Raw genomic sequence first — 24605 nt, forward strand, 5'->3', positions numbered from 1 at the left:
TGGCAGAAAGCAATGGATCATATGGAGGTACTGACTCCAAGTCCTTAAGGAATTTTTGACAGTTTCATGTTTTTAGCATTTTAGCATTTTCATGCCTTTTCTCCTCTCATTCTCCTGCATCTCTCACTAGAACCCTCTTCTCAAGTCCCCCTCATAATTTTGTCTTAGTTAAGGTTTCTGTTGCTGTGAAGAGACACTGTGACCATGGCAACTCTTATAAAGAAAACATTTAATTGTGGTGGCTCCCTTACAGTTCAGAGGTCAGTCCATTATCATCATGGTGGGAAATGGTGGTGTGCTGGAGCTGAGAGTCCTTTCATCTTGACCCAAAGGCAACAGGAAGTGATCTGAGACACTGGGTGTGGCTTGAGCATATATGAGACCTCAAAGCCCACCCCCACAGTGACACTCTTCCTCCAACAAGGCACACCTACTCCGATAAAGCCACACCTCCTAATAGTGCCACTCCCTTTGGGGGTCCATTTTCTTTCAAGCCACCACAACTTTCACATCTTCTTTGTGTGTGTGACCCACTGAGTGCCCAGGTATGAGTGAGAGGTTATTTACTGGAGCAACGACTATACCACTGAAGAAAATAACACCCCTCCCCCAGCTACCATTACTTGCCCGTAGTCTCTAAGGGTGGGCTGAGCCTCATGGGCCCTTCCTCTAGGATGAAATGGTGATGGGCTCAGTGTTGTACAGATGACCACAGCTGCAGTGAGTTCATGAGTGCATCGGCTGCGTCATGTCCATATCTCCCCCTCCTCGGCTCTTGCTTCTTCCCACCCCTGCTCTGTGATGTTCCCTGAGCCTTGGAGGAGATGATATAGCCGTCTTGCGTAGGACCAAGCATGCAGGACCGAGCCAGCAGGCAGACAGGACCGAGCAGGCAGACAGGACCCGGCGTGCAGGCAGGACCAGGCGCGTAGGACTGAGCAGGCAGGCAGGACAGAGCAGGCAGGCAGGACAGGGCATGCAGGACCCGGCGTGCAGGCAGGACCCAGCAGGCAGGCAGGACCCAGCAGGCAGGCAGGACCCAGCAGGCAGGCAGGACCGAGCAGGCAGACAGGACCCGGCGTGCAGCAGGACCGGGCGCGCAGGACTGAGCAGGCAGGCAGGACAGAGCAGGCAGGCAGGACCCAGCAGACAGTCAGGACAGGCATGAAGGACCCAGCGTGCAGGCAGGACCCAGCAGGCAGGCAGGACCGGGCGTGCAGGACCGAGCGCGCAGGACTGGGCTCGCCTCCACCACTTGTTCTTGGCCCTGTAGCCAGTTAAGGTTTCCGTATTAACCTCACCTGCTGCTGTAAGATTTACTACTGAGGGCTGTGCACCTCACTGACCTCTGTTGACCGACTGGAGCTGGTGCCGAAGTATGGGGCACATTCCTCAGATGGGGACCAGAGCTGGGACTGTTAAACCTTCTGCATTGTACCATTGGAATGGGTATTTTCCAGGTTAACTTTTGCTAAGTAGTGACAGATGTTATAGACGTTTTCCTCAGTTCTTGTACTTAGCTTTTCTTTTTACATAATTCTTTATTGATTCTTTGGAATTTCACGTCATGCACCCCAGTCCCTCTCATCTTCCAGTCCCTCCATATCTGCCCCTCCCTCTTGTAGCATGCACCCCCAAAAAACATTAGTTAAAAACAAAACAAAAACAAACAAACTACCTCGCTCCTCCATCCTTCCAACACACTTCATCCATCCCAGTGGCATCAGGAGCTGTGGTGTGTCACCAGTACACCCTTTTGTTTTAATCAGTCCCACCCACAAAATGTTCATTGCAGTGGACTCATTGGTCTGGCTCAAGGCCTCTGGCACGGTCATCATCTAACACTCACCAAAACTCCTCTCGGATATCTTGCGGTTATCATTATGCAGGAACAGTCCCTTCACGCACTCCAGCAGGTCATAGATGGGGTAGATGTTAGGGTGGACAAACCCAAGGCCCAGAATGTGGGTCTGAGTGGTAGCTGAGCTGGTCAGTCAAAGCTGCTGGGACTGCCCCCCTCAGCTCTTCATGCCAGTGGTGAGGGGTGGTGCAGGGGCCAGCTCTCCTGCTGCAGTGTCTAGTGAGGGCAGGGCCAGCTCAGCACGGGCCCTCGGATTTCAACACATGTGGTTCCTATTATTCCCTGTGGTAACACAGGCCATGGACATCATCACAGATGCCAGCTGCAGCAGGAACATAGACCCAGACATGTCCTCAGCAGCAGCTTGGGCCCAGATGTCACCGTGGCCTCCGTGGCAGCACAAGTCATCAAGTTCATTATGGCCCTGGTAGCAGCAAGACCCTCAGGCACCAACATGGTCTCAGGTGGCTGTCCAGACCCAGTGCATCTGCTCATCCTCTGGTGGCAACAGGAGCCACAAATACCAGCCCAGACCCTGGCTGCTGCTGGGCCACAGATCCTGGGCCTGGATGACCCCTTGGCCCTGTGTGGCAGCGCAGGCCACCCAGATTGTCATGGCCCTTGTGGCGGCACTGCCCTCAGACACCAGCATGGCCATAGGTTGCATCCCAGACCCCGGGTATTTGTGTGGTCTTTGATGGTACCATGGGCCGTGGACATCAACACAGAACTCAGCTGTGGTAGGACCATGGACCTAGACATGGTCCTCAGGAGCAGTCTGGGCCTGGATGTCACATGGCCCCAGATGGCAATGCAGGCCACTCAGATTGGCTTGACCCCCATGGCAGCATGGCCCTCAGTCACCAACACAGACCCTGGCTGCCGTAGGGTCATGGACACAGACGTTGGACCCTTGGCAGCAGCACTGGCCTGGACAATACCATGACCCCAGGTGACGCGCAGGCCGTTCAGATCAGCCTGGCCTGGGCAGTGGCACTCTCCTAGGATACCAACATGGCCACAGTCATAACACCAGGGCCAGCTCTACTGTTTTGCCCAGACAAGGTGCAAGGCCCTCTCTCCCAATTGCTATAGGGGGCCTAGGAGTGGGGCGGGGTCAGCTCTCCTGTTCTCACACCCTCAGGGCTGGCTCATCTGACCCCGTACCCCCCCCCCCCACACACACACACACCAGGGTCAGCTCTAGTGTGCTGTCCAGGCAGGGTGAAGGGCCTGCTCTCCTGTGCACTACAGCTGGGATCAGCCTGTTTTCTTACAGCACCTAAGACCACCTGCCCAGGGTGCCACCACCCCATCAACTGTCAATCAAGAAAATGCCCCACAGATCTGCATACTAGCCAGTCTGGTGGAGGTGTTTTCTCAAGTAAGGTTCTTTCTTCCCAGATGACTCTAGCTTGTGTTGAGTTGTCATAAAACTAGCCAGGACAATTTTTGGTAATATAAGCTTTTTCATAATATTCTGCAGATCTGTCTATTACATCCATAAATTGTGGGAGCCCACAAAAGCTTCCTATTGAGATCTGAGCTTGCTTTACACAGCAGGGCTGCATTAGGGGATGGCTTGACCACATGCATGGTCACCAGGTGTCTGGAATGGTCTGCACTTGGCTGTGCTGGGGAGAGGTCTTTTGCTCCATCTCTTGGCATTCCTTTAAAAGCCCTTTTGAAGAGACAGAAGGGGCTGGTGGATTTGGACTCAGGCCCTTCCGAGGTTATCCTGTGTTTTCTGTCTATCTCTCTCCTCTATACTTCTATTTACATATTCTGCATTTCTCCCTGGGGAAATAAGAGGGAGCTGGTCTCCCTCACATAATATTTATCTGAAGATGGAAAGTCTATCCACCTTCTAGTGTCTTTTTCAATTTCCTCTTTCAGTGCTCTAAAGTTTTCACTGAGGAAGTCCTTCCCTTCCTTAGATTTATTTCAAAGTTTTCATTTGTTTGTTTTGTTTTTAGCTATAGTGAATAGGATTGCTTTCCTGATTTCTCTCCGAGTGTTCATTCCTGGTATATAGGGACAGCAACTTTTTTTTTTTTAATGTTGATTTTGCATTCTGCTAGTTTACTGAAAATATTAGTTCTAAGAAGTTTCTGGCAGAGTCTTAAGATCTTTCACATATAAGATCATACTGTCGGCAAATAGGAGTGAGTTGACTTTGGTGTCATTCCATGTTTTAATGGAAATAGCTTCGAGTTTTTCTCTTATTTAGTATAATGTGGCTGCAGCCAACCTTTATTATGTGAAGGTATGTGTTCTGTTCTTTCTCACCCCAAGGTTTTTATCATGGAGGGATGCTGTTGCATGTTGGTAAAGCCTTTTTGTATGTATTTACACGATCTGTGTTTTCTCTCCTTGAATCTCCCCATGTGGTGTATTGCATGCATTGATTTGCACATGGTGAACCATCCTAGCACAGCTGAGATCAAGCCAAGGATACAGTGGAAGGGTGTTGAAATGAATTTCCCACTGTTTGAGGACTTCTGCATTTGTGTTCCTCTGGGATGTTGACTGCAGTACTAGTTGGTATTGTGTCTTTATCTGGTGTTAATATTGGGGTAATGTTGGCTTTTACCACGAGTGTGGCACTGTCCTTCCTCGTCCTATTTTGTGGGATAGTTTGGGAGCATTGGTGCTGATCCCTGAAGGTATTGCAGACCCTCCCCCAGACACCCCTTCCGGGCTTGTGCTCTTTCAGCTGGAAGACTTGTTTTTGTTTCGATCTCATGTTGGGTATAGATTTGTCTGACCTGTTTCTGGCTTCATGGTTTAATTTGATGGGTTGGACACATAGACATTTAGCCATTTTTTGTAGCTTTCCAGTTTATTGGAATACAGGTTTTCAGAGCATTCACTGATGTGTTGTAATACCTCAATTTTTATCTTTAATTTTATTAATCTGGATCTTTTTCTTTCGGTTAGTTTTAACTGTGGGTTTGTCAATCTTGTGAAAAATCAACTTTGTGTTTCATTGATTCTTCATGTGTTCTTTTTGTTCCCATGACTTCCACCCGAATGTTTTCAAAAATATTTTGTTTTACTTATGTATGTATATATGTGATAGTATGTGCACATGTGTGTACAGAGTTTGAAAGAGGACATCAGATCCCTTGGAGCTGGAGTTACAGGCATTTGTGAGCTGCCCCATGTGCATACTTGGATCCGAATCCTGGTTCTCATGATTGAGAAGTCTTAACCACTGAGCCATCTCTTCAGCTCCTCTGTCCTAATCTTACTGGTTTGGGATTTATTTTGTTCTTATTTTCTAATACACTGAAATGCATCATTATTTATTTGAGTGATCTCTGGTTTTTAAATCTAGGTATTTATGGCTGTAGACATTTCTTTTAGAACTGCTTTCATTGTATCAAATTACATCTGGTATGTTATGTTTTCATTACCATTCAATTCTAGGAATTTTAAATTCCTCGTGATCACCTCTATGAACCATTCATCATTCATTGGTGTGCTGGTCAGTCTCTATGAGGGTTTGCTGTTGTTGTTTTTCCTGGAGTTCACTTTGTACCGAGTTCTTGGTGTAGTTCCTTGTGATCAGACAGAATATAAGAAGCACAAATGGATGGATTCTGTTTGAGTCTAGTATGCTAATCTGCACCTTTTCATTGGAGAATTGAGGCCATTAGTGTTTATCAATTGTTGAAAGGCATTCATTAATTCCTTTTATTTTGTTGCTTTTTGAATGTTTAAGACTTTTCTATTCTTTCTGCTCTCCTGCTCTTCTAGTGTGCTTTATTCTTCTAAATGACTTCATTGATGTGTTTCCTTTTCTCTTCAGTATAAGGGATTCCTTCAGGTATCTTCTGTAGTGTGACCTGGGTGGTCATGGTCATGAGTTCATTTGGTTTACATCCAGCATGGGAAGTTTTTCTTTGTCCTTTGTTCTGGTTAGGTCTCTGTTGCTGTGCTGGAACACTGTCCAGAAACAACCTGGGGAAGGAAAGGGTTCATTTGACTCAGGATAGTACATCACTGAGGGAAGCTAAGGCTGGAGTCTGGAGCAGGAACCGGAACAGAGAACATGGAGAGAGCTGCTGACTGACTGTCTTCGTCTGCTGCTTTGCTTAGGCAGCACAGGCCCATCTCCCCAGGGACGGCACCACCCACAGTGTTTTGGCCCTCCTGCATCAATTAGCAATTAGGAAAATGCCTCACAGACATGCCCAGGGAGCCATCTGACAGGCAGCATCTCAAGTTGACAAGCAAGATTAGCTGTCATGAGCCCACTCACTCCTCGTCAACCTGACATACAAACCTAATCATGGTTAAATAATAACTTTCCTTTTTTGGTTTGTATTCAGGATCTCATGTTAATATTAATACCACAATATAAAACACAACTCCACCAGTTTAAAAAAAGTCCAAATTCTCATTGAAAGAAATCCAAAAATCTATTAACTGTGGGTACCTAGAAAATTCAAAATAAGTTGTATACTTTATTTGGTTTTTCGGGACAGGGTTTCTCTCTGTAGCTTTGAGCCTTTCCTGGAACTCGCTTTGTAGCCCAGGCTGGCCTCGAACTCACAGAGACCCGCCTGCCTCTGCCTCCCGAGTGCTGGGATTAAAGGCGTGCACCACCATCACCCGGCAGTTGTATGCTTCTTAATCCAAGAAGGAAGAAGCAGACCACAAATACAATCAGAGCAAAGCAAAACTCAGATCCAACAATGTACAAATGCTTCCTGTCTGATACCTCTGAAGAGATTCGCCCCTGGACTTCTGAACTCTGATGGGCATGGGTAGCCCTACCTCTCCAGTTCTGCCATCCGCAGTACACACAGCTTGTCTCCTCGGCTCAGTCCAGCTCCAGCCCACAGCTACCTCTGCTCTCGATGGTCACCCATGGTCCAGGCATCTCCAGTCTGCTGGAGTCTCCATTGCAGCTGAGGCTGCACCTTCAGCAATGGCCTCCTGGCCTCTCTCTTCAGAAACTAACCTTGCCACATGGCACCAAGCCTCAGCTGCTCTCCAAGACCACTTCAGTCCTGGACCTTCTGCTGCAACTGAGTGTGCCCCTTTACCAACGGCATCCCCTGGCCTCTCATAGTGCCAGGCCTACGCTGCTCTCCATGACCCCTTCATGCCTTCAGAACCAACACCGTGTACAAGATTCTTTGACATTGCTGAATTCGACTTCCACCTTGAGCTGCAGCCTTGGCTCCCTGGACCTCGTCTTCTGTGTGCTGACCCTGAGGAGATATTTCCCAGAAGATTTCACCACAGTGGTGCTAGTCTCAGTCATGGTCTGTGTAAAGCAAAGGTTTCCCTTCACAGATTAATTCAAAATACCACACAAGTGGCTTGGATAGTCTTTGAGGGGGTCTCACACTTCCCTCTGGAGCTTCACAAGGCAGGCCTCCATCACTGGTGCCGCTTTCAGCCTTCTTGTCTTCCAGCTCCCACAGAACAGCCCATTCAGCTGAGCACTTAAGGGCTTTTCCAGCCCCAAGTTCCCAAATCCTTCATCTTCCTCCCATAAAACATCAGGCTCATCAGAGCAACAGTCCACTCTCCAGTGCCAGCTTCTGCTCAGTCATTTCTGACGCTAAAACACTGATTAGAGGGCCTGGAGAGATGGCTCAGTGGTTAAGAGCACTGGCTGATCTTCCAGAGGTCCTGAGTTCAGTTCTGAGCAACCACATGGTGGCTCACAACCATCTGTAATGAGATCTGGGCCCTCCTCTGGCATGCAGTCATACATGCTGTATACATAATAAATAAAATAAAAACAAAACAAACAAAAGAACACTGATTAGAACCAGCTTAGGGGAAGAAACATTTGGCTTACAGGTCACAGTCCGTCCTTGAGGGAAAACAAGGGAGGAACTGAAAAAAAAGAAAAAATGTGGTGGTATTTTACTTGTACTGAAATGTGATTTTAATTGTATGTTAATAAATAAAGTTGCCTGGGGGTCAGAGCTATTAGAGCCATAGCAAGTGCGTGGTGGCAGTGGTGCACGCCTTTAAGGACCTGGAGGGCGGTACATACAGGCAGTGACGAGGCAGTCACGTGTTTGGGTTTACAACCAATGAAAAGACAGAACAGCTAAACTATATAAAGACATACACACAAAAAGTAGGTCCTTTTCAGAGAGCTCTCTTGGCTGAAGCAGGATCGCTGAAGCAGAAAGGGTAAGGCTCTTAGCTCTGACCTCTTGGCTTTCTTCTCTGAATTGGCTCTGTGTTTCTTATTTAATAAGATGGTTGGTTACATCTACAGACCACATAGGAACACTGTTCCCCTGACCTGCTCAGCTGCCTTTCTTAGACAGCCGAGGCATACCTCCTCTGGATGGTACCTTCCACGGTGGGCTGGGCCCTCCTGCATCCTACATCAACCAGCAATTAAGAAAATAGCCCCATAGACATGTCCATGGGACAAGCTGATGAAGACAATTCAGTTGAGGTTTCCTCTTCCCAGGTGTGTCAAATTGATAATCAAGATTAGTGTTCGGTTTAGGCTTTTCTGGAAGTACTGATGGAGGTTGGCAGTTATTATTTCAGAACGTGGAACACACAGTTGCTTGCCCTTAAATTTTAGTGTTTCTGTTGAGAAGTCCGCTGCATTCTGATGGCTTTGCCTATATGACTTAGTACTCATCTTTTGCAGTTTCCAGTATTCTTTCTTTGTTCAGGATGCTATAATGTGATTTGGTGAAGTCCTTTTCTGGTCATGCTTGTTTGGCATTCTGAATATTTTCTGCATGGGGATGGCTATCTTTGTCCCTTGATTTTAGAAAATTCTACTATGATTAAACATTTTTTAAGATTTATTTTATGTATATGAACATTTTGTTTGCATGCATGTATGTGTCCCACGTGTATGCCTGGTTTTCACAGAGGTCAGAAGAAGGCATCAGATCCCCTGGAACTGGAGTTACATGTGGCTGTGAACCACCATGTGGTGCTGGGAACTGAATCCAGTCCTCTGCAAAAGCAACAAGTGCTCTTAACTGCTGAACCATCTCTCAGTGTCCTCTGATAGAACTTTTTTCCCTGCTGTAACTTTATTGACTATATTCTCATTCTCTCTCTCTCTCTCTCTCTCTCTCTCTCTCTCTCTCTCTCTGTGTGTGTGTGTGTGTGTGTGTATGTGTGTGCATGCGCATGCACACACACATTTATGAGGTCCAGAAGTCCATCTGGTGTGTTTTCCTCAGTCTCCCACCTTGTGTTTTTGAGGCAGGGTCTCTCATTGAACCCGAAGCTTGTCAGTGGGCTAGACTGGAAGACCAGTGAGCTGCAAGGATCTGTGCTTGTCCCACATTCCGGGGTTATAGAAGCATCTGCTGCACCTGGCTTTGACGTGGCTGCCAGGCATCCAAAATCAGTTCTGTGTTCCAGCTGATACCAACTGTTTGCCTACATGGCAGATACTTGATTGATCCGTCTCCTCTGCCTTGTATATATTTTCTGTGTCCTTAGTTTTCTTTTTCTTTTGTGTGTATGATGTATAACTTTGTTCTTGTAATGTGTCCTGTAGATCTTCCATGTTCTATTCCTACTTGGTTGTTTTATTTTCATTCCTGTCTGAATGTTTGAAGTCACCCCCACACCCCTTTCTCAGGCCCTGAGATTGTTTGCTGCTTGATCTACTCGTGAGGCACTCTACTCAGTCTTGATTTGTTGAGCTCTTCATTTCTAAAATCCTGATTAGATCTTTTTCAGTATTTCTTACCACGGGTGAATTCCTCATTCCTAGCCAATGCCATCCTCCTTGTTTCATTTAGCCTTTAATTTGTATTGCTTTAAATTTTTTTTTATTTTATTTTATGTGCATTGGTGTTTTGCCTGCATGAGTGTCTGTGTGAAGGTGTCAGACCTTGGAGTTACAGACAGTTGTGAGCTGCCATGTGGGTGCTGGGAATTGAACCCTGGTCCTCTGGAAGAGCAGTCAGTGCTCTCAACCTCCGAGCCATCTCTCCATCCCTTGTATTGCTTTTTAATTCACTCAAGACTTTGTGTTCTTTGATTTCATTGAACATTCTTATGATCATTCTTTTGAATTCTTTGTTATTTTGTCTTTTTCACTCTCGGTGGAATCCATTATTGTGGAATTAGTATTCCATGCTGTTCTACACTTGGTCTTTGCATTTATCTGTGTATTATGGCTATGTTTGGCCAAGGTGTTCCCACAGAGAAAGGCACGAATTGAAAGGCAGTGTTCTGATTGCTTTCTGTTCCTGTGATAAGCACCACAACCAAAGCAACTTGGAGGGGAAAGGACTCATGTCTTCTCACACGTCCAGATCGTAGTCCATGACTGAGGGAGGGCAGGGCAGGAGTACAAGGCAGGAACTGGAGGCAGGAACTAATCAGAGACCATGGAGGAGTGCTGCTTACTGGCTCGCTGGCTCTGGTTCTTGCTGAGCTTGCTCAGTGCCTTCCTTCCTTTTTTCTCTTCTTTTTTTTTAGATTTTATTTCTACTTATTTTCTACTTATTTTCTGTGTGCGTTCAGTGCCTGGGGAGGCCAGAAGACAGTATCACATCCTTTGGGGCTGGACTTACTGTGAGCTGCCAGTCATGTGGGTGCTTGGAATTAAAACCTGGTCCTTCGGAAGAGCAGCCAGCGCTCTTAACTGCTGAGCCTTCTCTTCAGCCCTTCAACCAGCTTTTTTGGACAGCCCAGACCCACCTGTCTAGGGACCGTGCCACCAACAATGGACTGGGTTCTCCCATGTCAGTCATCAGTCAAGAAAATGCCCCACAGACGAGCCCACAGATCAGTCTGGTCCTGGCAGTTCTTCAGTTGAGAGTCCCTCTTCCCAGGGGACTCCAGTTTGTGTCAAATTGACAGTAGAAACTAAGCAGTGCAGGCAGAGTGGTAAGAGAATCCCAGAAAGAGATTGACAGTAGAAACTAAGCAGTGCAGGCAGAGTGGTAAGAGAATCCCAGAAAGAGATTGACAGTAGAAACTAAGCAGTGCAGGCAGAGTGGTAAGAGAATCCCAGAAAGAGATTGACAGTAGAAACTAAGCAGTGCAGGCAGAGTGGTGAGAGAATCCCAGAAAGAGATTGACAGTAGAAACTAAGCAGTGCAGGCAGAGTGGTAAGAGAATCCCAGAAAGAGATTGACAGTAGAAACTAAGCAGTGCAGGCAGAGTGGTAAGAGAATCCCAGAAAGAGATTGACAGTAGAAACTCAGCAGTGCAGGCAGAGTGGTGAGAGAATCCCAGAAAAGAGATTGACAGTAGAAACTAAGCAGTGCAGGCAGAGTGGTGAGAGAATCCCAGAAAGAGATTGACAGTAGAAACTAAGCAGTGCAGGCAGAGTGGTAAGAGAATCCCAGAAAGAGATTGACAGTAGAAACTAAGCAGTGCAGGCAGAGTGGTAAGAGAATCCCAGAAAGAGATTGACAGTAGAAACTAAGCAGTGCAGGCAGAGTGGTAAGAGAATCCCAGAAAGAGAAAGTTTCAAAGTGAAAGTGTAGCCCAAAGGGTCAAGGGAGTTCAAGGAGATGACGTATGGGATTCTTAGATTTGACAGATGTGGATCCTAGAAAATGGGTAATTAACAAGGGTTAAGACGTTAGTCTCGCCACGACTCAGGTTGCTTTCCACAGACACTCCTGGTTTGTAAACTCACCCTGCACCAGAGGTGAAGCTAGGATTCTAGCTAAAGAAGGCGTGAGAGTCTATAGGGAGCTTGGAGAGATTGTACTCTTGTGCCCACCCCTGGCTCCCATGGCCAGAATCCAGAATTTTCTAAAGCATCCACTGCCTACAAATCTTAAGAGTGGTTAAAAATGAACCCTAATTCTGATTTACAGTATGGGATCATTCTAACTTTGCTAATTGGCAATGTGACCCCTAAATTAAGGCACAAAGCAGTGTCTCTTGAAGTACACTGTGGAAGCTCATGACAGTATCGAGCCTCGGGTCTACCAGTGGCTCACTAAGTGTACCATTAGAAAAAGCCCCTGTCTTTTCTGTTGACTGCAGGAACTTGTGTCCCTGAAGCCCTGTAAAGCTGCTGAGCTGGTTGCTACTCACTTTTCTGGACAGATTGAAATAGTCATTGGACAGCTTCAGGTAAGGACTGTGAGCATATGATGGAAAAGGACATCTTTGTCTGAGGGCTTCTGATTGTGGTTATTGCCTGAATTCACAGTTGCCAGTTGATAGTAATTTTATGATGTGCCATGTGTGGTGTGTATGTGGTGTGTGTGTTGTATATGTGGTGTGTGATGTGTGTGTGTTGTGTGCTCTGTATGCATTGTGGGGGTGGGAGTAGCTGTGTATTAATCTTTGAGTATTGAAATAAAGGAGTTCATTTTTGGATAACAAATACTGATATTAAAGAAACGTCTTTGAAGCTCTAAACTATGCTAGTCTAGAAATCATAACCCGTAGAAGATCCTCCCGTTTTCTGTAGCTGTAGGACCCACAACTCTATTCTATTGATGGTTCATGTTACTTATGCACTTTGCCACCTTCAAGCTGAGCCAGTGGTGACGTCGTAGAGTTTCTCAAGGAACAGCTTCTCTAGATGTAGCTGCATTCATGGAGGATGCTGAGGAGCTCTGTGTTGTGTGAGAACCTGCTGTTGCTCAGTGTTTACCACCATGGCACCAGTATCGAGTTGGCTGATGACCATGATGATCAATGAGAGCTAGGCAGTAGGACAGCACGGGGGGCCGGGGGGAGATAAAGTACCACCCACAGTCCTCCCGTGCAGCAGCAGTGGTCCGGAATAACTGCAGAAAGGCAAAATGAAAGCTTGAGCAAGCTGAGAGTGATGGGAGACCGAGGTGGGATTCATTCATTCACCCCCACTCTGTACCTGCAACACTCAGCGGTCGGCTTCCAGGAGCACAGATGCACTCATGTGGCTGTAGTGTAAATCTGTGGAGCTGTGCTACAAATCCACCCAAGGGACCATGGGAACGAGAGAAGACGGATAGATGGGGAGGGGTGAGGAAACAGCTCCAGAGCTGCCAGAACTAGGACAGGAGTCTGTTTACAAACCGAATCGGGAAAGACTTTCTTGATAAGAAGGGCTCTGGTGTGGAAAGACAGAAAGGCACGGCGCAGCTCTTATGTTCAGAGGCTGGGCAACTCTGTAGGAAACATGAGGTAGAAGGTGTGGTGGGGGAAGCGGCGGGGGAAACGGCTTCAGTGCAGTGAGAAGCAGTGTTTTAGAAGGAGTGAGCTATGACGATAGAGCCCAGAAAATATAGATGGGGCTTGAGCTGATTGTGATGTTAAGACATTTATATTTCTCTTGTGTTGGAGGACTACCAGTGGTTATGCAAAGGCTGGTGTCATTAGATCCACTTTATAGAAAATTAACTGTGGCAAAGAGCACACACAGAGCAGTAAGCACCTGAAGGACAGAGGGCGCAGGCAGAAAGGTAGTGACCAGGACAAAGTCAGTGGGAGTGGAGGGAACGGGTTCCAGATGCATTTGTGCACTTAGAAAGGAGCTCAATATGTGGGAAGATTTTCAGTTGTTCGAGGTTATCCCATAATAGGTCTACTACCTAGCTCAGAGATCCATCCATTAATTCAATCAGTGTTGATGCTGCGGCCAGAAACTTCAAATGTAGAAGAGGACATACAAAAGCTGTGGGAATGAGGGAAGCTTGTGTGTGATTTCTGCTCACAAGGACGAAGACGGACCAAACGGCAATTACAGAATGGTTGGGCTATAGTGATGCTGGAGCCCATGGAAGGACCCACGGCCAGGCTGTGGCGGTAATAACTGGGCTGGAATGATGCTGGAGCCCAGGGAAGGACCCACGGCCAGGCTGTGGCGGTAATAACTGGGCTGGAATGATGCTGGAGCTCATGGAAGGACCCACGGCCAGGCTGTGGCGGTAATAACTGGGCTGGAATGATGCTGGAGCCCATGGAAGGACCCACGGCCAGGCTGTGGCGGTAATAACTGGGCTGGAATGATGCTGGAGCTCATGGAAGGACCCACGGCCAGGCTGTGGCGGTAATAACTGGGCTGGAATGATGCTGGAGCCCAGGGAAGGACCCACGGCCAGGCTGTGGCGGTAATAACTGGGCTGGAATGATGCTGGAGCCCATGGAAGGACCCACGGCCAGGCTGTGGCGGTAATAACTGGGCTGGAATGATGCTGGAGCCCATGGAAGGACCCACGGCCAGGCTGTGGTGGTAATAACTGGGCTGGAATGATGCTGGAGCCCAGGGAAGGACCCACGGCCAGACTGTGGGGGCGGCAAATGCTTCTGTTCACGCTGCTCAAGCCCAGAGCTTCTCTCCTCTTTAAAAAGCAGGTCTGCTAAGTCTTGCTTGTTCTGGTGCTTCTGGGACTGTCTTTGAAAATGTAAAATTAACAATGACAGGATCCCACCCTGACCCCCACCCATAAGAAAAGACATAGAGGCTGTTGAGTGAATATGATTCATCAGTCAAATAAATAAAAGCTGGGGAAAAGAAAAAGGCGACTGTTTGATCGTGGCTTGTTTGTTGAGTCCTACGCAGTTCTTTTAAAGAAATTGTATTTTACTGCCAAGTTCTAATGATCATATAAACCCCACACAGATCTTATGTAGTTCCTTTACTTTTAATGCAATTTGCTTCTGAAGAATAGTCCCTAGAACTCTTGGAATGAAAAATTAGCCAGAATATTAAGTTATAACCAGGAGGAAGTCATGTAAAATAAAATAAAGCAATATAGAGAAGACAGGATATGAAGACTGATGGAGACTAATGACTATATACGAGTCAGTCTTTTTAAAAAGTAGCATATATTTCTATCCTTGCATATACACATGAATAAATACGTGTGTGTGTGTGTGTGTGTGTGTGTGTGAGTGTGAGTGTGTGAGCGTGCCTTTCTGCTGTGAGATCAAACTTTAGGTCTTGTGCATGCTAGGCATGGATTCTATCTCTGAGCTACATCCCTAGCCATAAATATATTTAAAAATCATATTGAAAATTTTATTCTTTTCACTTTGGATGCTCCCTGCTTGTTACAGAAGAAATTTGAATACATAGAAAAAAATTAAAAACTTATTTTTGCTTAGGCTTCAGAACTTTGAAACTCTAAATATGTGGTATAAGAAGTTTAATCTCATTTAGTTGTCACTGCTGTACGACAAAGGCAGGGGACGTACAGCCGGGGTCTGGAGCTGATGATAGCAGCCACAGAGTAGTTTTGTTTTGTTTTCACATAGGGAAACTGAACACTGAGTCACATAGTCATACAGCTAAGGAATATTGAAATAGAACCCAGATTTTCTGGTGTACTAATGGCTAACACTTCGAAGTTGTGATTGATTTGTTGCAGAGATGATGAGTGGGTTTTGGAAGTCATTGTTAATTTGGACCTTAAATGTTCCCCCAAGTCCCCCACCATTAATTGTCTCACGGCAGGCCCTGTGAGAGGCAGAGGGCCGGCGAGCCAGGTTGAGACTATCTCTACAGCCCAGGTCAACAGCAAGGTCCAAGCACTGGCCGCTTGAGTCCCTTGTGTTGGGGCGAGCTTGCTTGGGAAGGGTCTTCATTTGAGGTAGTGGTGTGTGTGTGCCTCCACACTCAAGTGGCAGTGACTGGAGCACTGAGAGTCTGCAACACCGAGGTGGGAACAAGGCTCCATAGCAGCGGTGTCTGCTCACTGAAGGTCTGAAGCATCTCACAGCTTTGGAAATTCAGTATCTAATTGTACTTTTCATTTTTCTATTCAGAACCAGGTTTTGCTTTTCAAATTTTTGAGGAGTCTTCTTGACCCAAGGTATGTTAATAAACTTTGACTTTCATAACACACGTGGAAGGATGGAAAGAAAGAAAAACTGGAGTTAAGACACTGGCCCTTGGTGTTCAAACAGTAAAGGAGGTCTTTATTTTTAATATAAGAAGGAGTGATTATAACACAGAAATCTGGAAGCAGATGGAGATAGTACTTTCCTTTCCATTCAAACGTAAGTATATATGATGAGTTTTCACTGGTGGAAATAAATAGTAAAGCCCTACATGTAGACTGTCCATTCAGGAAAGAGCCTTTCTGTCCTAGGTTCCCGCCTAGTCCTTATTCTGTGGTGTATATGGGGGTGAACATCTAGTTCCCAGCCCATCTGTCAATTTATTCACCCTCACTTGATATGTTTAGTTTATATTAACTTCCTGGTAGTTTGGGAAGGGCAGTTCAAATGTAATTTTCAGTTACTGCTCTAAAATAACCAAACCACAATGAGACAAACCCCAGGAGTTTGGAATTAGGTGGAATTAGCAATAGATATGTGAGTAAATCAGGTCCACATGTGAGATCCTGAAGTTAGATTGTGACTGGGTGGAATGTGCTGGGAGTCGAGCGTAATGACAGGTAACATCCTCTGAACAGCTGCCTTTAGTAGTTGTGTGCTGGATTGCATCAAGTACTGGAATACAAAAAGTACTGTGTGCATGCCCTCTCTTCCTCCACTCTTGTTATCCTCTCCTCCTGGGACAGTTTTGCTCCTACGCTCTTCTCACCCCTACATACGTGATTTATGCAGCTGTCTTAATCTAGCACCCAGGAATAAGAGAAAAACGTGCAATATTTGTCTTTGAGACTTCATTTGCTTAATATGATGCTCTCCAGTTGCATCCATTTTCCTGCAAATGACGTGATATGGCCTGTTCTTTGTGCTGAAAAAATAGTAGTGTGTATGTAAACCACGCTTCCTTGTCCATTCCTCTGTGGATTGACACCTGGATTGGTTCCCTCACAGAGCTGTTGTGAATACGCTACAATAAACGTTAGTGTGAAGTGTCTCTGATGTGTTGACTTGGAGCTGGGTCACATGGTGTCTGAGATAGGGTTCTACTGCTGTGATACCAAAAAGCAAGTTGGGGAGGAAAGGGTTTATTAGGCTTACACTTCCATATTGCTGTTCATCACTGAAGGAAGTCAGGACAGGAACTCAAGCAGGGCCAGAACCTGGAGGCAGGAGCTGATGCAGAGGCCATGGAGGGGTGCTGCTTACTGGCTTGCTCCTCTTGGCTTGCTCAGCTTACTTTCTTATAGAACCCAGAACCACCTGCCCACGGATGATACCACTCACATTGAGCTGGGCCCTCCCCCATCAGCTAATTAAGAAAATGCCCTACCGGCTTGCCTACGATCTTATGGAGGCATTTTCTCAGTTGAGGCTCCTTCCTCTCAGATGGCGTTAGTTCATGTCAGGGTGACATAAAACTGTCCAGCACATATTGAGGGTATTTGTAGTGCTTATGTGGCAGGACTAGTTTCTACCCCTTAGCAGTGTGTAAGGCTCTCCTATATCCTCATCCTTGACAGCATTGGCTGTTTCTTGCCATCCCAATGATTGCCCTTCTAACCAGGACAAGGGAGGATCTCAATTTAATTTTTATTTACATTTCTGTTTCCATATATTTATTGTTCTTCATTTTGAATTCTTTGTACATTCTACATGTGGCTCATCTGTCAGATGTATAGCTAGCAGAGCTCTGCCTTTCTATAGGCTGTCTCTTTACTCAATTTGCTGTTTGTTTTGCTGTGCAAAAGGCTTTTTAATTTCAGGAAGTCTGTTTGTCTGTTGTGGTGCTGTTTCCAAGTGACTGGAGTCCCATTCAGAAAGGGCTGGCTTACACTGACCTGGCAAGTGTTTTTCCTCCTCTTTCCACTGCCGCCCTTAGTCAGCTTTGACACTAAGGTCCTCTGGAGTTGGTTTTTATGCAGGGTGAATGAGAGGGATCTAGTTTCATTCTTCGACATCCAGATCTCCAGCGTCATTTGTTGATAGGTGTCTTTGCTGCAGTGTGTACTTTTGATGCATTTCTCAAAGATCGGGGGCTGCAGCTGTGTGGTTTATGTGTAGACCCTCCCCCGTCCTGTGCCTTTTTCTGTTTACAGCAGCACCATGCTGTGTTTGCTGCAGTGCTAATACAGCCTGATACTGGACATGGTGAGAGCATCATCGTCCTTCTTATCCCTCCAGAATCTGTCTTCCTGATTATAGCCTCTCTGACTTGTCTGAGGTGGGATCTCAAAGTAGTTTTAATCTGCATTTCCCCAGTGACTACGAATGTTGAAGACTTTTTAGAATGTTTATTATCCATTTATAGTTCTTTTGAGAACTGTTCAATTCATTGGCCCACTTACTGATTGGCAGTTTGCCTTTTTTAATTTTTGCAGTTTTAAAAGTATACATTCCAAGTATTAATCCTGTCAGATGTATAGCTGGGAAAGGTTTTCTCCCATCTCTAGGCAGTTTTTTTCACTCCACTGATGGTTTCTTTTGCTTTTTGATTTCATGTGAAAAATTCTTGGCTATACTATGTATCAAGATGTTTTCTTCCTTCGAAGCCATTATTTCAGGTTTGAAATGAAGTTCTTTGATCCTCTTTGAATTGGTTTTGCCAGGGTGAGAGATACAGATCAGTTTCGGTTTTCTGCAGGGGAGATCCATTTCTGCCAGCACCCTTTGGTAAATGGGAAGTCTTTTCTCCAGTGTATGTTTTTTGACACCTTTGTCAAAAATGAAGTGTGCATACCTGTGCAGGTTTGTTTCTGGGCCCCTAATGTGTTCTGTTGGTCCACATGTCTGTTTTCCTGCCAGTGCCATGCTGTGTGTGACACTACAGCTCCGCAACATAGTTAGAATCGGGTACTGTGGGATCTTGGCAGTGCTCCTTCTGCTTAGGATTGCTTTGGGTATCCACAGTCTTTTGTGTTTCCATATGAATTTTAGGGTTTCTTCTGGTTCCGGAGGTCAGTGGAATTTTGATGGACTTACATTGAATCTGCCGTGCTTTTTACAATATAGTAATTTTTATAACATTAATTCTATCAGTCCTGAAAGGTGGAAGGTATATTATTAATCTTTTCTCTTTTGGTTAGCTTGACTAAAAGTTTGTTGATTTTTGTCTGTCTTTGTGGCAGACCAGCCCCCACTTTTACGACCAGGGTACTCTTGAGCAGGAAGAAGTGGGAAATATCAGATAGAAAGAGATACCTGGATGACGAGAGGAAAGACAGAAAACACAGGATAGCCTCGGGAGGGCCTGGGTCAAAACTCACCAGCCCAGAACTTTATTCAAAAGGGCTTTTTATAACAATGCCAAGGGATGTGGCAAAAAGACCTCCCCCTTGCTAGGTGTAGCCAAGAGTAGACCCTTCCAAACACCTGGTACCCAAGCCCATGGCCCAATCATCCTCTTATGCAGTCCTGCTGGGTACAGCCACTACAAAACCTCGGTGGGCTCCAACATGTCTTAAAAAAAAAACAACAGCCGGGCGGTGGTGGCTTATACCTTTAATCCCAGCACTCGGGAGGGAAAGGCAGGCGGATTTCTGTGAGTTCGAGGCCAGCCTGGTCTACAAAGCGAGTTCCAGGAAAGGCGCAAAGCTACACAGAGAAACCCTGTCTCGAAAAACAAAACCAAAAAAAAAAAAAAAAAAAAAAAGGGTAAAAAAACAACCACCAACTCTGTTTCATTGATTCTTTGTCCTTTTATCCTCACTTACATTTCATAGGGCCTTAAGGTACACCATTAAGTTATTTGAGATCTCTCTTGTTACGAACTTCCTTATGAGCAATACATTCTTTTAAAAAATATTCTTTGATGATTTCATATATGCATACAATGTGTTTTTGTCATATCTACCCCATCCATATCCTTCCAGACCTTCTCTACCATGTACCCCTTCCTACCTCATGTTCCCTCCTGCTTTTCTTTTTTATTTTTCTTTTGTAAATTCTGAGTCCCAGTTAATACTACCTCCACATGCACGGGTGTCAGGCCAGCCATCCCCTGGAGCGTAGACAACACACCAGGGTCCACACCTTTGGAGAGAACTGATTCTCCTTCCCCCATCAGCCATCAGCTCCTTAGCTGGGGGTGGGGCCTCATAAGCCTGTCTCCATCCATGCTGAAAGTTGATTGGCTGGATCATGTGCAAATCTCACTCAGCCAGTCAGGGCTGCCCTGGGATCCTGAGTACAGCAGTCCTGTCATGTCCAGACCTCTCTGGCTTTGCAATCTTTCTGCTCCTCTCTGAGAGTTTCCCTGAGCTGTTGGGTATGGTGCACTTGGTAGTCATTCATTCTCTGCTCTTTGATCAGTTGTGAGCCTCTGTATTCACCACCATCCAAACCAAAAAAGCTCCTCTGCTGAGGGCCAAGAGCTGCCCTAGTCTGTGGGCACAAGCTTAGGTGTTTAGAAGGCAGTTTGATGCCATGTCCATTAGCAAAATAGTAGTTTCTCCTGTAGGGCCCATGACATCAGCTACAGGCGGCTGGCCAGTCATGAGCTCCCTTCGGTACAATAGGCATTAAATCTACTCTAAAAGCAGATGCTTACCCTGTGACCACTACTATACCAATAGGCATTATTTTACCATGATGGTCAGTCATTATTGTAGCTCCAAGAATTCACTTCTGGGTAAGACCATTTATGCCTTCTCTTCCCAGTGGTCTGCATAGCACCTTCTGGTACTGTGAAAACTATCCCACAGGGAAGTTTCCAAATCAGTACCAGCTTGATTTCTCACCGTGAGCCAGTGTGTATTAGCAGTCTTCAGCAGACTCATAGGGTTTTCCAGGTATTTTTCCAAGTGCCTCTTGACCTCAAAGGTGAGAAGCCAACAGTCTGGACTGGTCTCATTCATCTCTGGTGACTAGCCTACCATTGCATGTTATCCTTTTTAATGCCTCGTATAGGTTTGGGGGCAGTTCCCCTCTGCTGTTTGCAGGTTCTCTGGGATAAACTGGAAATTTAATTCAGAGAAAGGACATGGAGAAAAAGAGGGACATCACAGCATGGAGGCCAGTGACAGTAGTGTGGTTACTCATGTGCTCAATGCCATATAGAAACATACATACACCGTTCAAAGTAAGGAAGGTGAGAATGAGAAATGCAGGCGGTTTTTAGGGAGATGCTAAGTTATTGGAGGATTCAGTGGGGTTCGAGATTGCATAATGATCTCAGATACATTCTGGTCTTTAGAGTGGGTGGTGGTTTCTTACAGAGCCAAATGGGGCAGCAGTGTGTGACAAGCATCTGTCCAGTCTGTCGATGACTGCACTGTCTCTCCCTCTGAGGAGTTCAGCTAAGGAGGACTCGGGATGGGCCGGAAGGAATTGTTTCCTCCTTAGTAGACCTGAGGAATGGTGGGTGTCAGCGCTTCAGAGGACCTGCCTTTGGAGGGTGTTCTCAGAGGCCCGCCGTGTGTGTGTATGTATGTATGTCTTATGCATATTTGACTTAACACTACTTTGAGCTGTTTTTAGTTGGTGTATTCTGTAAACAGCACTTTTTTTTTTTTTCAAGACAGAGTTTTTCTGTGTAGCCCTGGCTGTCTTGGAACTCACTCTGTAGACCAGGCTGGCCTCAATTCACAGAGATCCTCCTGCCTCTGCCTCCGGAATGCTGGGATTAAAAGTGTGTACCACCACACCCAGCTGTAAACAGTATTTTTAAAGGAACACATTATCTGAATTTTTAGGTCTTTTTTTCTTTACCCACATCCTTTAAGTTATCTTTATTTTATAATAACTTTGTCTAGACTTAAATGACCCACCGAGATACTAGTGTCACATGGTGTCTGTTCCTGGAAAGATTCAATAGTTGGAGGGGTTAACCCCCCACAAACAGGTACTTTTCTGCATAGAGGCATCCACTTGGGAGAGAAGGGATCTGCATTCTCTTCCATTTCTCTCCTCTGCCAACTGCTGCCCAGGGCCTGCTGACCACCAGTCCCTGCAGGATCCTGGCAGACCGGCATGTGTACAGAGGGCACACTTGATGGATGCCACAAAAGGACACTGGTGGCCTTTGTGAGGACATGAGCTATGTAGAGTCTAGAGAATGTGCAAGTGAATTTATATTCAATGCTCTTCCCCAGTGTGATTTTCCTCTGAATGTTGATTTGGCTTTTGTTAACAATATCTTGGAGGGCTCTGTATATAATAGGGCTTTTCTTGTGGGAAAACTTGCACATCAAATGGCATGTTGTATTTTTAAGTCTTCAATCAAGATAAAACAAAAACTGAACATGAGTAACTATGCCAAGAAGCAAAATATAGATTATGGAAATGGTTCTGGGTTGTCACTGGATCTGTCAGTATTTCTGTGGACATCTTTGAAGGGACATCTTAGGATACCAAGTCTCAATGTTGAAATGGGGGCACCTCAAAATTAGGACATGATAGATGCTCTTGAACTTTTCCATATAAAAATACAGCCCTCTTGAGTGAGTCCCCAGTGGGAAATATGTTTGTCAGCGTGGTCAGCCTTGTCTCCCCTTGGCTCGTATATTGCCCAAAGTCCAGCTTCAACATTTTAAATTGTAGTATCATCTCCTCACCTCTCTCTCCTCATTCTCCCCACCATGTGTGTAACCTACACACATTTATTTCTTCATTCAGTACTTACAGGGATATTGCTGTGGTTACTCCTTTTCTAGCTCAGACCTTTCCCTTCACTTTATTTCTTAGCAAATGGCTTTATCGACTCATTAAATCATTTAGTAATTTTAGCTGAAGCCTGCTGAGCTTGGTGATTGGCATGGGAGATCAGCTGGAGAGGACAACAGAGCCCTGCCATTGGAGAACCTCCTTTCTACCGGAAGGCCCAGGCTGATGTGCAGGCAGTTATCCTTGGCTTCGGTAGAATCCTCAGAGATGATCTGGTTTTACTTTCTGACCCACTGCCGTTCCATCTTTTTAGTTATACCACACAGAATCAGACAGTCCTTAGATTCTACAAAGCCAGCCATGATGGTACCTATGTGTAGTGTGGGCTACTTTGGGGGCCAAGGCCAGAGGCTCACTTGAGCCCACAAATTTGAGACCAGCCTGGGCAACCTGGTAAGAGACCATATCAAAATAAGCAGTTGAAATCTACAAACTCCCCTCTCCCATGTCCCTTAAGTATGAGATGCTTATGTCCACACCCTCATCTCCTGCATCCCGCCTGTTTCCACCTCAGTGAGCAAAGCATGCACGTGTCACCTGCCTTTCTTAAAGTTCCTTTTGCTCCCATCACCCACAGCAAAATCCAGCTTTTGTTGAGCAGACCTGGCCCATCTGTCCAGCTTCACGGGCTTCCTTCCTCCTGTTCCTGCTGTCTCTTTACCTCTGAGCAGTACTGGGCGGCTCAGAGGGCGCACCGCCATTCCCATCCCTCCCTTTGTGTGTCTGTGTCCTCCTTCCACACTGCTGTCTTGAGCACAGCTCACCTGCGGGGAGGGCAAGGCCATAGAGCAACACAGGTGCTTTGATTTGATGCTGTTTTAGAGACTGAGGAATGATTGATAGAAAGGTGACCATCTTAACATCGTAATAGAAAAAGCTAGTCTAAGAAGGACATAGGGAAGATGGCCAGCTAAAAACACTTGTGAGTCTAATTGAATCCAAATCAGCAAGCATGACAACATGAAGGAAGAATAGAGGCCGAGAAAAATGTGAGTTAGCAGTGCACATTGATAGAGGAGAACATGGGCATGGCCAGCCACATGCTGTCTGTCCTATAGAGGAGAACATGGGCGTGGTCAGCCAGAAGCTGTCTGTCCTACAGAGAACATGGGCGTGGTCAGCCACAAGCTGTCCTATAGAGGAGGTTGTGGGCGTGGTCAGCCAGAAGCTGTCTGTCCTATAGAGGAGGACATGGGCGTGGCCAGCCAGAAGCTGTCTGTCCTACAGAGAACATGGGCGTGGTCAGCCACAAGCTGTCCTATAGAGGAGGTTGTGGGCGTGGTCAGCCAGAAGCTGTCTGTCCTATAGAGGAAGATGTGGGCGTGGCCAGCCACAAGCTGTCCTATAGAGGAGGTTGTGGGCGTGGCCAGCCAGAAGCTGTCTGTCCTACAGAGAACATGGGCGTGGTCAGCCACAAGCTGTCCTATAGAGGAGGACATGGGCGTGGCCAGCCAGAAGCTGTCTGTCCTATAGAGGAGGACATGGGCGTGGCTAGCCACCCGCCCTCTGCCCTGGTGAGTTAAGTTAAAGGCAGAAGCTTGCTTGGTGCCCTTGGAGGTTTTGCCCTTTGTGCTGCGCACTTCTGACACAGTGGCAGCTGGCATGTTAGTGCCACAACTGAAGTTCCATAAATTTTGCTACTTTTAGCCCTCTTTGCAAATACTCATGTTTCTCCACTTTGCAATAAAAAGGGCTCATTAAAATTCTACTCTTCTATTAGTAGAGATTGCTGTTCGTCGCCCTTGATTCTCTTCTGCCTGTCTAACACTTACTTTCTGCCTTCCCTGATTTTAATTGGATAGTTTATGTGAGTTCATTAAAAAGCAGACAAACAAAAACAAAACAACAACGAAAACTGAGGGTATGAGATGGCTTCATGAGTAAAGGCTCCCAAGACTGACAGCCTGAGAACTCACATGGTAGGAGTGATTCCTACCATTGTCCTCTGGCCACCATTTGTGCACTTCACCCCCAAACACACACACACACACACACACACACACACACACACACACACACACACGTAAAATACTATTTAAAGCAGAAAAGCCCTTTCCATCGGCTGCCCTTTGTTTAGCCAGATCTGTTTACAGTGATCGGAGTGATCACAGACAGCTCCTTGAGAGCCTCTGGGCATCAGAAGTCTGCCCGCTCCCTCCTGCACACCCCTTTCGTGCTGTGCTGTGCTCTCCTGAGCCGGGTGCTGTCTGATAGGATGTGTCCTGTCTCAGTGCTCTGTCTGTATAGATGCAGGCTCTGACTTATGTCTTCCCCCACGTTCTGAAGAGCTGCTTTCAGCGTTTCTTGTGAAGCAGAT

The 24605-nt window shown here is 46.2% G+C and overlaps 1 protein-coding gene across 1 annotated transcript in view; it reads left to right on the forward strand.

Annotated features, from left to right (window-relative positions):
* Positions 1–24605, forward strand: part of Vps8 (VPS8 subunit of CORVET complex) — a 153509-nt gene that overhangs the window by 35644 nt on the left and 93260 nt on the right. Inside the window, exons 11-13 of the mRNA XM_059277052.1 lie at positions 7–27; positions 11840–11929; positions 15557–15603. Of these exons, the coding sequence (XP_059133035.1) occupies positions 7–27; positions 11840–11929; positions 15557–15603 (158 nt within the window). The remainder of the gene's footprint in view (positions 1–6; positions 28–11839; positions 11930–15556; positions 15604–24605) is intronic.

Source organism: Peromyscus eremicus, chromosome 12, assembly GCF_949786415.1.
Source record: "Peromyscus eremicus chromosome 12, PerEre_H2_v1, whole genome shotgun sequence".
In the NCBI taxonomy this organism is placed as follows: Eukaryota; Metazoa; Chordata; class Mammalia; order Rodentia; family Cricetidae; genus Peromyscus; species Peromyscus eremicus.